We start from the raw sequence: 15,913 nt of genomic DNA, 5'->3' as shown, positions 1-15,913 counted from the left end.
CTATTTTTTTTTCCCCCATCTGTATTTATTCTAGATTCACGAACCACTTCTTTCATTGTGATCATCTCTTTAATTACCTGTTTGTTTGGGGTTTTTTGTCAAGAGACTTATTGATCTGTTTTGTTACTTAACTGCCACCATTCATAAAATTAAGATGAGAGGTTTTTTTTTTTTTTTTATTTCTTCTACTTCAATGCTCCCTTTGATTTGCCTTGGGCAAGTTGTGGATTATTGGTTGCCCAAGTAACCACTGGTTACTGGTTCCTTTTCATTCCTGTGCCATCTCATTTTCTATTTTTGTTATTGTTTATTTGTTTTCTGTATTGAGGCTTTACTATAGATAGCTCTAATACTAATATCAGGGCCTCTTTAAGAAATGACTACTTTTCAGAGATGTCTTCTAGGCATAGCTCCTTTTGGCTTTTGAATCTGTCCCAAAATCCTTCCTCTTCAATTTATTATAGATGAAGGTTTGCTGCCTGCTTGGCCTAGCAACTAGTTCCTTGGTACAAGACTACAGTATTGTTTATGAACCCCAGAAAATATTAATGTTGGCATATAAGGAAGAATAACTGATGATATAACTATGTCACTTTGGCTAAAGTAGTACAATCAGTAATAACAATAACATTAAGCACAGACTGGAAAATGACAAGATGTTGTAGCTACTACTTTTTAACCTTTAACCATAGATACAAGAGATATATAATTATATAAGAACATCTAAAACACATTAGAAATGTATATAATAAATACTCACTAGAGTGATTTTGCCCTAACAGAAGAAATTTTAAAAGGGATAAGAAAAAAAGAGAAAGAGATTAGAAACAAGGCTGAGGGACAAAGGAATTTTACCCAAGCCTTGGGGAAATGGCGAGGGAGGGAGGGAAGGAGGGAGGGAGGGAGGGAAGAAAGGAAGGAAGAAAACTAGAAACAATGCTCACACTCATGAAAAAATAAGCTAACAGTAATCTAGAAAAGAGAAAGCAAACAAAGAAATTTCTCTGTGATTTCAAGTCTATAGTTATCTTTTGCTATATACGGTTTGTGGTAGTATCCAATTCAAGACATGGCTCCACTGTCAGTGGTAGACAGAGCAGGCAGGCAGAACCCAGATCAGGGCTGCAGTGGGGTTGGGGTGGGGGCCAATTCTGGTACTTCCCAACTCATAGAAGTTCAGTCTGATCCTAACCTCTAATTGTGTGCTTGGAACCAGGGTCTTTCAACCTGCCATATTCTGGGTGTTTCTCACTGGCCTGACCACGGTTCCCTAACCCTAATCTCCTACATTTGTCTCTTACACCATCATTGGGGGATTTCAACAGTGGTTACCCAGATGTGAAGCCTACCCATGGCTGTTTTGAGTCCTGGATTCAGTTGGCCCCTCCCTAAAATAGCATCTGGCCAGGCACCCTCTCCATGGGACACAGCAGTCATTTGGCCTGGAGTCATTCACCAGCTATTGTAATGCACAACATCCTCCACTCCATTGACTGGTGTGTTTCTCCCTAAAGACCCCTGGAATCACCTGCCCTCACTGTGTTTCTTTTTTTTTTTTTATTTTTTTAATCTGATTTGTTTTTAATTAAGTATTATGGTCACATACAAATTTATGCTCATGTTGTACCATCCTCACTTTAATCCTTCTAATGAGCTGACAGGAAGCACCACTACCAGTCACACAGACAACAGTAGTTTTTAGTCTTGTGTTTTTAAATAGCTGTTTAAATACTACCATGAACAGTAACTCAGTGTGACCTAAAGGATTCAAAAGTAAAGTCTAGCATGCTGTTATGTCATGCTAACTCTTAAAAGGATCTCAACTATAAAATGTGATAAATGTTAAATATTCTTTGTTTTGTATTGTACATACACCACAACAAAATGCCTTTCAATAAATAAAAGGCAGCACTTTTTAGATATAGGGAATTCTGATTAAACTGGCATAGTCAAGACTAAAAATATAGACATAGCTTTCTTGTCTTCAGCCACTTCCTTTAACAGGCTAATAAACACAAACTGAAACAGAGGAGTCCTGCTTGGTTTCAAGACAATGAAAGATTCTACCAGTATTTAAATATGGTCATATAACCAGTTATATAAATCTAAATATAAAACCAACATTCAGTAGTTTTGAAATCATATTCTCAATCTTTATGAAAAGTCAAACATTACTAATCAAGCCCAACATATATTTAGAAGGGAAAACAGTGGTAGTATTTACTGAAGTGGAATTATTATCAAAACTTGAAGAAAAAAAAAAAAGATATCCATTTAACTACAAGCCAATTTTATTTGTTTATTTTAAACTTCAGAAAGATTTTTTTTGAGGGGGGCTTGTTCAGGCTGCCTTAAGGGTGGACCTGGTGAAGCCAATTTTATTTAAATCACAGCTGTCCAACAAAAATATTCTGTCAGCCATTCATGATCTGAATTCTGGTGTATGAGATCTATTAAATTATGGTTCACTTACAAAAGCCATGAGATACTTCTGTAATAAATAAGGCAGTGACTATTACTCATTAGTAGCCTTTTTGAGGTGAGCTATTAAGTCTGCCCTTTCTCCCTTCTTCTTGATGGAGCAAAGATCATTTTTGTTCCAGGGATGTACTTCTCGGGTTTCTCCAAGTACCCTATCAATGTATCCTCTCCCCAGGTGGTCCTTTGTTCTTGTTGGCATCTGTATAAGAGAATCCAGCAGCCTGACCTGTCTTCTGCCCAAAGAGACCTTGCGATTCGGCCGGTCTTGTGCTTGCCTCCCTTCTCAACAGTGACATGGGGCACACTTCTGTACAAAAATTTTCTTGCCTTTCTCAACATCACCCATTTTTAAACGTACTACAGCTTCCACGCCGGGTGGTCACCGCTCTTCCCTCGTTACCACAAGGAAAGTTCCAGTGCAGAAGTCTGACATCCCGCTTTCTCCTCACTGTGTTTCTGTAGATTCAGTCTTCCTCTCCTGCGAGTTGGGAGAGGGAGTTGGGAGCTAGGGAGTAAGTACAGATTGCCCCTTCCTTTTTTTACTGTGAGCTCCAATTTTCCCTTCAGGTCATTCCTGGGTCCCACAGATCCACCTTCTCCTCCTCATCCACAAGTTGTTGTTATCCCATGTCTGGATGCTGAGTCTTACAGAGTTGGTTTGTTGCTATGTACTGCTGTGGCATCTTCCCAGAAATCTCTGTTGTAGCTCTTTTACCTGCGATCTTTAATGACCAGACCTCATTGTCTTACGTGGATATTCATCGGCTTGTTGTTTTCCTGTTAGGCATGTTGTACCTAGCCAGGAAAACCACCACATTTTCTATATATCTACCTAACAATTTTGTCTACTGAGGGCTACTTGGAGTCAGGCTGGTCTTGCACTTTAGGATTTGAATTGCTATATTTAAAATTAAATTTTCAGCCAGATGTGGTGGCTCACATTTATAATCACAGCTGCTTAGAAGCCTGAGGCAGGAGAGCTACAAGTTTAAGGACAAACTAGAGCGATTTAACAAGACCCTATCTTAAAACAAAATTTTTGCAAAGGACTGGGGATATCTTAATGTTAAAACTTTGGGTTCCATCTCCAGTACCGCTCCGCCACAAAAGAAGTTTCTAGTCTCCATTTCTTTTGCTCTGAATGGATGTTATCTCTTCTCAGCCCTGTAGTTCAAGCACTTCTTGGTATGGGGCTTACTTATATGTAGTAAGTTTGGCAGTTTAATTTTCATCCCAAAACAAATAGTTTGGTCACCATGTGATCTAACTGGGGCTTGCTTTTTTTTTAAACTCCTTTTCACCCTTCTTCTTTAATGAGATATGAATAAGCAGGAGAGTAACCAAGGAACAGGCTGGAGGAAGCAGAATAATCTATGAATTGGACATTTCACCAGCCTGGACAGGACAAGAATCTGACACCCAAGGCTGCCATATTCTGTGGTAGAGATGACTGACTTGGATGCAAGGCCATCCTTGACTCAGAGGCGTTTCAGATTCATGAACGGAAACATAAAACTCCCTACTTTTTAATAACCAGGGGAAATCAGAAAGGCAAATTAACATGGTCTCAGCGGTACTCATTAGGCAGATTCACCTTGGTTAATACCCTCATTAGGAGGTGGATTTACAACTGAAGAATTTTTTATAAAACTACCAAGTAAATTATTTATTATGATTTCTCACAGTGGATCTAGTTTTTAAAATATATCATAATTTTCTAGGAAGTGTTTTTTAATTTTTAGTTTTCAATAATAAAATATTTGAAAACCAACTAATACATGTCTTTCAGTTTCAAGCTATTGGAACTACAGCAAAATGTTGTAAGTGATTGCTGCTCGCTACAACAGGCCGAGTTCTTTTGGTCACATATGTGCCGATGGCCTCATTTCATTGTGTTCTTTTGTCCCTTTTATTATCCTCATCATGAAAAAAAGTGATAAGTAGAAATAAAATTACAATTTAAAAAGAACCCAGCCATTATGAAATGCCTGCCTAGTCCCAATTGGGGAGATAAATATTACAAGACTGCACTGTATAACACAGAAATTTAATTAGGCATTATATAAATGACATCCCCTCCATTCCATAAATATTTAATGTCTTGTGTCTCCAGTGGGCTGCTTAGAGCCCACATTTCTTAGGTTGCTTACTTTGAGTGACAAAATTTCAAAACATTAGGGTTTTTTTCCCCTTAAAACTAAGACTTAAGAGTTATTATAACATCATTTTAATTAAAATCTCTTAACTAAACAAAAAAAAAGGGGGGATACAAATGAAGGACCATTTTGTATCTATATATTCAGAATAGTTAGGATAGATATACTTTCTCAATTCAATGAATAGAAAAAATTGTTCTGATAGTGTTTGTGGACAGGATATTCTGTCTGCATCTTGTACTATGAATAACCACTAAGAAGACAACAATATGCAATGTATTAATTATTGAAACTGTTCTACTAATCAGTTTTGAAACTGTCTCATTGCTATTTGTTTCTCAATAAAATTATTATTATTATTTTTTTTTTTTTCAGACCTGGGGATTGAACTCAGGCCCTTGTGCTTGCCAGGCAAGCACTTGTTCTACTGAGGCATCTCCCCAGCCTCAATAAAATTATTTTTTAAAAAATAAAATCTCTTACGTTATCAGTATCTCTCTGAAGGAAAAACTGCTTCTTAAAAAGTCTAGTAAGCTAGTTCAGCCATATTTGTCTAAAGTACTTTTGCTAAGACTACTTTATCATTTATGTACAGGTAACTTCATTTTACATCTTTTCCCCCAAAAAATACAACTATTGGTACCCCTTAACATTTTTTTTCTTTGATCCCTCAACAACATTATATGCTAAGAGAAAGGTAAAGTATTATATATCAGTGATTCTTAAGCAGGACCATTTTAGTAGCCTAGGGGATGTTTGGTGATTATTGCAGACTTTTTTTTCCACTGTCAGGAAGTGAACAGAGCCTCGCCTGAGCAGGGAAGTGCTCTGCCTCGAGCTGCCTCCTCAGCACTTGGCAGATGTTTTTGATAGTTAGGCTGTGGTGCGGGTGCTGCTGGCATCTAGTGGACAGGGGCCAGGACAGGACAGCCCCTGTGAGAAAGGATTGTCTGGTCTGTAACACCACGCCGTCGGCAATGCTGAGGGTGCCATGTATGCAATGATTCGGGAAGTTAGGGAGAAGGGAAAGCAAGCCCAGAATATTGATTTTTTGTTTCTTCTTTTTCATTTTTTAGGCAGTTTTCTATTATACTTTGTAATGAAATGGAAATTTCTATAGGAAAATTTTTGATGCTACAAAAATTAAAAGTCACCAAAGTACAAGTGGAAACCATGTACCTTTTATTAAATAACCGTGATCATCTTTCTAGCTTTCAATTTAAATTGTTTCTGCTTCCTTCCAAAACATTGCCAGTTTGTGTTTATTGAATGTGTTCAAGTTTTGTGTTTGGAAAAACATTGATGTTTTTACATTTTCAAATTATTAAAAGTGGTGTTTGCTGTGTGCATTCATCTATGCTGGTGGAGTCATGGTGATGACAGCTTTCTATGTCCAAATTCCTGCCACTGCGTAGTTGGTGTGTAGTGAGTGAGGTACGCCAGTAGACACAGCCTGCAGATAAACTGGCTAGGAAGTAGCATGTCTGTGAATAACGGCCAGAAGAATGAAACTCTGTTCTGGGTGTCTGGATAGATACTAAGCTCTCATTGCTGATTCATGTGCCTTTATAAAAATTAGTATTTTAGAGCCTAGTGTGTTATTAAATACTAAAAATGTGTTAACAAGCACATAGAGTACATAGAATCCTGTTTTTCATATTAAGCGCCTGGCATCCATTGTTGAACAGATGAACATATATCCCTTTTTCTTGATTTTTTCCCCACTGAACACAGCAAGATTTCACTGCCTTTTCTGTTTAATGTGCAGGTAGTGATGAACAGCTTGGAAAATTAGTTTACAATGCCTTGGAAACAGCCACTGGCAGCTTTGTCTTGTTGTATGAGTGGGTCCTTCAGTGGCAGAAAAAAATGGGTCCATTCCTCACCAGTCAAGAAAGGGAGAAGATTGATAAGTGCAAAAAGCAGGTAGGCACCCGCCACGGCTGCCTGCAGAAGGCCCGATCTCAGATTGTACGTGGGAAACAAACAGCTCTGTGTTTGAACAGCTTGCAAAGAGGGTCCAGAGTGGATGAGGTCTGTTCAGCCGGGGAGGACCATGGGGGACCGGCCTCTTCACCGGATTTCTTGAGCCCCATATTCGGTGTCTCTGAGGACTTTCCCAACATGGACAGAACTCCTGCAGCTGCTTTCTTCCTTTCCTTTCTCAGCCGTTATGCCATAGTGATGGTGAACCTTTTAGAGCTTTCAGTGATAACAAGCAGCTGGCTGCAGCACACCTGCCATTAGCAGCCATCTGTCCAAATGGAGCTAACTACTATTTCACACTTGTGCTTTTCATAATTAATAATATTTTCCTTACTCCTTTTAAATTTATTATTATTTTACCTTTTGAAATACTGCTTCAAAATTAAATTTTTGAGAGACTAGAGGTTTTTTTCCCTTTTTACTGTGCTAGAATAAAAAATGAGTTTTAACACTCATCTGTAATACTGACTTCTAATCGCTTCTCGGCCTTTTGGCTAAAGTCAAGTTTAGTATAATACTAACTTCCAGGAAAACAGCTGCGTGTTATGTGGTAACGAGGTTATGAAACAACAGCTGAAGCATGGTATTTAGGGATGTGTATTTACTTACCCTGAAGGAAGAAAACCTGAGCCAGGCATGATAGTACATGCCTGTAATCCCAACTGCTCTGGAGGCCAAGGCAGGAAGACGGCAGCTTCTATGTCAGCCTGGGCAGCTGAGCAAGACCCGTCTCAAAGAGGAAAAGCTGCCAATGTAGTAGCTCAGTGAGAGAGCCCTGAGTTCAATCCCTAATACTTGGAGGAAGGGGTTGAATTAATACCAGAATCAAAGGTTATTTTTGGCTGGTGATCCTAGAGATAATGTGTAGTTTTCCTTTGTAGTTTCGAAGGGGTTTGGTTTTGTTAACACTTCTGGGGTCAGTCCTTGCTTTGCTAAGGAGTTACACATGCTAAGCAAGCATTCTACCATTCAGTTATACTGCTGGCCCCTAATTAAGAAAATCTTGACAATGACCTTAATTATAATCAGAAAAATTAAAGTTAGCATTTCTTTTCTCTGGTGGCTATATCTCAAAAGAAACATACTAAAAGCCATAGCCCACTCTTTTCCCAAAGACATGGTCTCACTAAGTTGCTCCATGACACAGGCAGGGCTCACATTTGTGATCCTTGTGCCTCAGCTTCCGAGTGCTGGGATCGTAGGTGTTTGCAGTTATGCCAATTCATTCACTAACTTGGTAATATTTGAACACTGGGTTTTGGAATTTAAGTAGAGTGTTAACTGTTGTTTTCTCATCTTTATAAGCTGTTAGGTTAACCATACCATTTAGGGAAGGCTTGAATTTAAAGGGTATTTGTTTGCCCCCTGATTTGAAAATATTTCTTTTTCTTATCAGATTCAAGGAGCAGAAACAGAATTCAGCTCACTGGTAAAACTGAACCATCCAAATGTAGCACGCTACTTTGCCATGAATTCCAAGGAGCAAGACGACTCCATCGTGGTGGACATTTTAGTGGAGCATGTCAGCGGCGTCTCCCTTGCTGCACACCTGAGCCGCTCCGGCCCTGTCCCCATGCATCAGCTTCGCAAGTACACAGCTCAGCTCCTGTCTGGTCTTGATTACCTGCACAGCAACTCCGTGGTACACAAGGTCCTGAGTGCGTCGAATGTCTTGGTGGATGCAGAAGGGACTATCAAGATTACTGACTACAGCATTTCTAAGCGCCTGGCGGACATTTGCAAGGAGGATGTGTTTGAGCAAACCCGGGTTCGTTTCAGTGACAATGCGTTGCCGTATAAAACAGGAAAGAAAGGGGATGTTTGGCGCCTTGGGCTCCTGCTGCTCTCCCTCAGTCAAGGACAGGAGTGCGGAGACTACCCCGTAACCATCCCCAGTGACTTACCAGCTGACTTCCAGGATTTCCTCAGGAAGTGAGTATCCCAGAGCTTCTGCAGTTGCTTTCCAGGCCAGAGCTTTTGGTTGCACTCGAGTGTGCAGACAGCTAAGTGGTGGGGAAGCCGCAGTGGAAGAACAGGATAAGGGTCAGTTCCTTGCTCTCCCTGCCCTTCCTAACCTCCTCTTTTTCCACCTTATGTCCGTTAGTCCCTTAACTGCCACATTCTCCTAAGTGTACCAAGCCCAAGCCTTGGTAAATGATTTGCAAACTACTTTTTTTTTATTTATTTTTTTTTTGCTTCCGGTATATTTTCATTTATTTTCAGTGGCAACAGAAACTGTCTCAAAATCAATGCACGTACTTCGTGTTTCCAAGAGGCATTTTAAAATATGCTATTTCAATAGAAGTTTAAAAGCCATACCTATGGGGCTGGGGAGATGGCTCAGTGGAATAAGCGCTTCCCTGGCAAGTGCAAGGGCCTGAGTTCAATCCCCGGTTCCGCAAAAAAATAAAAATAAATAAATAAAATAAAATAAAAAGAGCGCAACCAAAAGCCCTGGTTAGCAGTGGTTTTAATTAGAAAGTCAGTCCTCACGTTGTCAACGTATGACACCAGAATGGAGCCCGACTCAGCAGTGGTATCAGACAGATATACGTACCCCTGGGGACACGTGCTCCAGTGCATCCAGGTCGCTGAGGTAGGCAGATGACAGTCACCTCTTCTCATCAGTAAAGTAACTTCTACCTGGCAATCCTAGTTCTAAAGTGATCAGAAGAGGACTGAAGATTATGAGCAGCAGGGTAGGAAAGTCCCTGGGCATTCAAGGTTCTTCCAGAAACATTAGCATCAAAAGACAATTGTACCATCAGCTGCAGAAAGGATCGCCTTTCCTTTTTCAATTACTTCGCTGCCGCCACAACCCATGAACTTGTATCAGAGTCTGCGCTGGGCTCATCCTCTGGCTTCTGGCTGTTCAGGGTGCAGGGTGCTGGCAGCTCCCAAGGAGTGCATCGTGTGCCAGGGGGGCCAGGGGCAAACTACTTTTGATAGCCAGGGGTATAGCTCAGCAACACAGCACCTGCTTGTGAGGTTCTGATTTTGAATCCTGGTACCAGAACAAAAAAGAAAATCAAATTACTTTTGAGAGACTGCCTGGAATCTTGCAGTAAAGAAGTGACCCCCTACTCCCATCTGTCTCAGGAGAGTCTGCTGCATGGGAAGAGCCCCAGGAGCTCTAGCTAGAAGACCCTCTCCATCCATCCTTCTGAAGAGGTCAAAGTCATGACCTTCAGGGCTGTTATTCTGACCCAGATTCTTGCAGCCATTCTTCCTCCTTTCCTGTTTCGTTCAGCTACGCCATAGGGCACTCTAGCCAGAGCATTTTCTGTACTGTGAAGTATAGGTACACATTGATTTACATTTGTACTTTCTAAATTTTTTTTGGTACCAGGGATCGAACTCAGGGCCTTGCGCTTGCCAGGCAGGTGCTTATGCTGCTGAGCTATCCCCCTGGCCCACACTGATTTATAAACCCAAGTCGTATCCAATTTGAGGGACTCCCTAACTGAGAGGCTTCCTCAGGCCTGAAGTCTTTGTGCAGCCACGCCCTTCCATGGAGCACTGCCTTCTTTTGCCCTGTGTGCTCTCAGTCCAAGCCAGAGATAAGTCCTGTTTCTATTAAATGGGCCATAAAATCCCTTCAGTCTGGATTTTCCCAGATTCCTCTGGTGCAGACTTCCTGCAGAAGTGACCAGGATCAGGTTTTTCCTGTTGAACGATACTTTGTCTTGCGTATCACCTTTTCCCTTTGATCTTCATGTTTATATACTTGGTCTTCTCTATATTTCTTTTCGTCTGCACATTTCTTTCCCTGTTCCAGTCTTATCAGTTGCCAGTTTACCCGGTCCTTAACGTCACTTCTGTCATTCACTCTCACCCATTACAAGTGTTACAGTACCTGTGCTTGATAGGTGTCATGTAACAAGGCTTCTGTCAACAGACTGCACACGATTTTGGCCCCAGAAGATTACATCGCCTAGGGCAGCTGTAGCCTTGTTCATAAATACGCTGTGTTCCCAGGACGACACAATCACCCAGTGACACATTTCCCAGAATGTACCTCTGTCATTAGCACCACGTGATTGTATCTAAGTGAAGTAGTTTCATTTTATTTTATTTATTGCGGTGCCGGGGATTGAACTCAGGACCCTGCACTTGCTAGGCAAGCACTTAGTCTACTGAGCTATCTCCTCGGCCGCTGAGTGAAGTAGTTTCTGTGAACCATGAAATCAAAGTCAACATATTCTATAGGAAATATGCCCCCTTCAATTCTGTGTGCTGTATTCTTAAAGTATATATAAAAATCTAAGATTTTTTGAAGAAATGCTGTAGTATGTCTTTTAAATGCAGTAAAACTTTAAAAATATTTAAGTGCACTTGAGCAATAGGTTGGCTGAAAGGCGCTTTCAGTCTTCAAAATGTCAGTTTGAGCTTTCTGGCTTTCTTGAGAAAGCTGAGTAAGAGTAATTAAATAAAAGTCAACAGTAGTAATTGTATATTGTTTAAAATAGCGCAAGAGGTTTAACTAGAATATATTTTTCAGTTTTCCTGGTCCTCTTACAGAAGTAGCTCTACGTGCTTGTCAGTCTTGAACTTGAGCTCAGCATTGTTCTCATCCTAACACGCCTGTCCTGGGCAGTATTTTATCTGTTCCTCCCTCCTCTGAGCGTGCTTGCATGGACTGTGCTTGGTGGGGAAGGAGCTGCAGGGTATCATTTTGCTGCCTTTGCTGTCCATCTCCAAATAAGGACAGTGTAGCGACCTTTTATCAGTAGTGACATTTTACTGCTTAGTGAGCACCCGACAGAGAAAGGGGCGCTTGCAAAGCAGCCTCTGTGGGTAAGTGTTCAGATGTTGGAGCCACACCGCTGAGTCAGCCTTCCTGGCTAGGGCTGAAATGCTCATCTGAGTTTACTGTCTGATAGCACCAGACGGTTGGGAGGGTAGAGCGTATCAAGTGCGTCGATAAAGTGCTTCCACCGATAGCGTGCACCCCTCAGTCACACTGAGATCTGTTGCCATATCAGTCACATTAATGTCATAGGTGAGTTAGAGTGGATAATGTGTTTCTAAAGCCCAACATGGCATGTACAAGGATGTTTGTATTTTATTTATTTTTTATTTTTATTTATTTATTTTTGCGGAACCGAGGATTGAACTCAGACCCTTGTGCTTGCCAGGGGAGTGCTGATTCTACTGAGCCATCTCCTCAGCCCCTATATTTATTTTTGAATGAGATAAGGCTTGGGGAAAAAATCCCAAGAATAGGAAGATGTGTAAATACAATCTGGTAGTTCTGTTTCTATACAGAAGTTTAGAAAAGATCATTAGCTGGGCATGTTGACACATACCTGTCATCCCAGCTACTTGGGAAGATGAGACAGGAAAATTATAAATTTGAGACCAGCCTGAGCAATTTAGTGAGATCCTGTCTCAAAATTTTAAAAGGGTTCGATCCCCAGTGTGCCATGGCGACCCTACCCCTGGGACGCACTGAGACACTACTGGGCATGGTGGCACGTGCCTGTAATCTCAGCGCTTGGAAGGCTGAAAACAGGAGGATCAGTATGAGTCCGATCTGTGTAGCGAGACCCTGTAGACCCTGTACTAAATACATTTTTTAAAAAATGAAAGGACTAGGAGTATAAGTCAGTGCAAAGGCTTTAGGTTCAATCTGCAGTGCACAAAACAAAATAACTTTTAAATACTCATGTATTGGCATAGAAGAATCTGTCAGACATAGTTGAATGGGGAAAAAATAGAGAATGTATACAGAATAATGTTGCTTAAAAAATAATCAGTTTCCAAAAACTGTTATTTTGGATGGTTTTTGTGTTTATATATGTCAGCGCATAGAAAAAAGTCCATAAGGATACACATGACGCAGAAAGAAGACTTGGAGAGAGGTTATGGTCAAAGACTTTAGGGGTAATGTTTTAATATTGTATAGAGAAAGTATGTTTTGCTAATATAATGAAAATTACTTTTAAACTTAGAGGAAAACACAAAATCTTGCACAAATGATTTCATTGGAATTTTGTCTTGCTCTTTTGATTATAAAGTCAGGAATGGTTTGTTTTTTAGTGCTGTGATATAATGTCATCCTTTATGATATGTATACTACTTTGTACACAAATATATACTTTTTTTAGAACTCATGATGACAGTTTATTCAACTGTACTATTTGTAACTAAGGAGAAGTGCTACCAAGTGATGCCACTAATGGTCATGTTAGGACAGCCAGCTTAGAGTAGTGACACAGTGTTCCTGTACAACTCATGGGGCTTCTTGAAGGTACAGATTATTCTTTACACTCCCAGAGCTATTGACTTACCAGGTCCAGGTTGAAGTCAAAATGGTATTTACAGTTTATAAGTGAATATACTTATAAGTAGGTTTAAATTCGGAAACATTTTTGTAGTATTTACATATCAAGCACGAGCCTGGGGGCAAGTAGAGAATGAAAATGCAGTGCAGTTTCAATAGAGGCCTGGAAGCTTGTTTGTTTTAGGTGGTGGAAGTGGCTATGAATTTTTGCCCCCCATTAACAATTTAGTGACTTGCCAGGCTAAATTAAAATGACCCTGAGAGTGCCAGGCAGAGATCCCACTTTGAGAACCCCTGGGTTAAAAGCATGGCTTGTTTATAATCATTTTTAAAAAACAAAATTGATTGATAAAACAAAAGATGATTGCTCACTAGAACATTACATGATAAGTTAGTAGGCTCAAGGAGTGAGGAGTAAAAGAAATCGTGTATTGAGATGTGAGACTTCTAAGACGTGTTCCTGTTACCAAATCACTTTACACTGTGAACAGCCTTCATCTCGCGTTCATCAGATTGGGCCCCAGGCCTGCACCAGCCATCTGATTTCCTTCATCTGTGGAAAGCTTTCTGTATGACTGGTCATTAAGCTGTTAATTGTAGGAAAACTCCATAGCCTACTTCCAAACCTGAAATTTGGGGTTGGGGTTTAGGGGGAAGGGGGTTCCTATGCCTTTATAGAAACTGCAAGATTTTTTTGATGTTCCATTTGCATCCAGCCTGGTGCTTAGCATGTAAATTCTGCAGAAACATTTCTTGATTTGAATTCACTAATAAGTGCCTGTTAGTCCATAAGTAATGTGAATCCTCTCATATGTATTTAAAAACAGAATAAGGCCATAGCTGAAGGCCATGCGCTGCTTCGGTTGGCATTCTGTGTGCTACCAAGTGTCTCCCTTTCCTCTCCCTGAGGTGCGTTTGCCTGGATGACAAGGAGAGATGGAGCCCCCAGCAACTGCTGAAGCACAGCTTTATAAACCCTCAGCCCAGAACGCCTCTGGTAGAACAGAGTCCCGAAGGTGAGTCTGTCACTGTTCTTTCTTACACTCTGTTCAACATTAAATTATTTTGAAAATATATAAAATCCTAAAACTGGAAGGAGCTATATGGACTATTTTACCTATTTAACACCAAGCTTTACTTAAATCCATTCATTTTTGGACAGTCCCTTTGTATATGGGACTGTTTCTTCACCTTAGTCTTTCAGTTCCTGCTGATGCAGTGTCTACCAGTGTCATATCTGGGTGATTAGTCACCTCTTTTACTGAGACAGGGTCTTGCTATATAGCCCAGACTGGCCTCAGAGTCATGGTGATCCTCCTGCCTCAGCCTCCCAAGTGCTGGGATAACAGGTGTGCACCACCATTCCTGGCCTAGTTACCCTTGTTGTCATGTCACCCTTGATGCCGTGTAGCTAGATGGTCCTGCTGGTACTGAAGTAGCAAATCAAAGAATTTCAGTAGCAATCTGGTTAGATTAAGAGACCTGGCTTTTCCTTCTGGCTCTTTAGTCCAGCCACTTAGTCTCTGTCTCAGTTACCTACACTATAAAATGGGATGATTATATGTTTCTACTTTAAAAGAAGACAAGGTATGGAAAAGTACTGTAGAGTCACTCAGGTGGTACTGTTTTCAAATCATGTCGGAGCCCCTCTTTCAGTGCCTGTATCTCTGGATTCATAGCTGTTCCTGTTTATCTGATGCCTTTGTTATTTCTCTCAGATTCTGGAGGCCAAGATTATGCCGAGACTGTTATTCCTAGCAGCCAGCTGCCCAGCTCTGCTTTCTTCAGTGAGACACAGAGACAGTTTTCTCGCTATTTCATGGAGTTTGAAGAATTACAGCTTCTCGGCAAGGGCGCTTTTGGAGCAGTCATCAAGGTGTGGCACAGGTTATTCCCGGCCCTTTCAGCTCGCTCTCTGTTCCTGAGAGTGGGCAGGGAAATGGACAGGACCATTTGAAACTGTTTCCACCCTCACTTGCCTGGGGCTTGAGGTATTATTTAAAGTCACACAGGGTGCATTAAGAACACATCGTCTCTCTGTCCTTGCTGGGTGCAGAGCATTAACTGAAAACACTGATAGTAACATTGCTTCAGGTAGAGTCAGGACCTCTACGCAGAGAACATTTTCATGTGATTTGGTTCAGGGAAAAACAAAACTGTTCTCTTTTCCTCCTATTTGCTGTTATAGTTGATGTGGAAAAAAGGGTCCTAAGGTTAGATCAGAGATGGAATCCACACTGGGAGATGGCCCAGATGCTCTTGATGGCTTTCATTTTCCAGCTCTTAGCAGGATGGAAAATTAGTGACGTAGTATTAAGTGGCCTTTGCTAGGTCCTCTTTCTTCCATCGATTTGGATAGTTTTCATTACATGTCCTTTGTCCACAGAGGCTTCAGCTATTTTTGTATAGCTTAATTTTTAAACTGTAGGCAACCTAAATTAATGCTGTATTACAAAGTACATTTGAGGGCAGTGTCATTTTTCACATATAAAGATGACCATCAGCAGGGCATGTATCTGTTCAGGGTTCTGCATGTTATAAGGAAGTATTAATTATTCTTACACTATAAAAGGCAGTTTAAATTCAAAAAAGAATTCATTTAGAAGAAAAAAAAGAATTCATTTAGTTTTCCTACAGTAAAAGAAACATAATTTTGAGCAAGTCAGGAGTCCTGATCAGAAAGATCGTAGTTTTTAGAGGATTTCAACTTATTTTTTTTGTGTATTTAGTGCAGGGTATACAGGATCTCATTACACAGATCGGACTCGTAGTAATCCTCCTGTTTTACAGCCTCCCAAGCACTGGGATTACAGGTTCACACCACCACACCCAATCTCAGTTGCCCTCTCAGCCTGCCCCAAGGGCGGGGTCAGGACAGCATGCGAGGCATCAAGCTCCAGCCCCTGCATCTGCCTGAGCAGGCACTTTAATCCACCGAGCTATCTGACTGGCCCTTTCAACTCTGTTATTTTAGCCAATTCATTTAGCATCTTTATATTTCAGA

At 40.8% G+C, this 15,913-nt stretch overlaps 1 protein-coding gene across 1 annotated transcript in view; it reads left to right on the top strand.

Annotated features, from left to right (window-relative positions):
• Eif2ak4 (eukaryotic translation initiation factor 2 alpha kinase 4) overlaps positions 1 to 15,913 on the top strand; it is a 94,914-nt gene that overhangs the window by 16,716 nt on the left and 62,285 nt on the right. Inside the window, exons 6-9 of the mRNA XM_004623415.2 lie at positions 6,406 to 6,563; positions 8,020 to 8,555; positions 13,819 to 13,925; positions 14,628 to 14,785. Coding sequence (XP_004623472.1) covers positions 6,406 to 6,563; positions 8,020 to 8,555; positions 13,819 to 13,925; positions 14,628 to 14,785 — 959 coding nt within the window. The remainder of the gene's footprint in view (positions 1 to 6,405; positions 6,564 to 8,019; positions 8,556 to 13,818; positions 13,926 to 14,627; positions 14,786 to 15,913) is intronic.

The sequence above is a fragment of the Octodon degus genome, unplaced genomic scaffold, assembly GCF_000260255.1.
Source record: "Octodon degus isolate 3935 unplaced genomic scaffold, OctDeg1.0 scaffold00002, whole genome shotgun sequence".
Taxonomy (NCBI): Eukaryota; Metazoa; Chordata; class Mammalia; order Rodentia; family Octodontidae; genus Octodon; species Octodon degus.
Note: the sequence above shows the minus strand (reverse complement) of the source record. Positions and strands in the feature narration are given on the sequence as shown.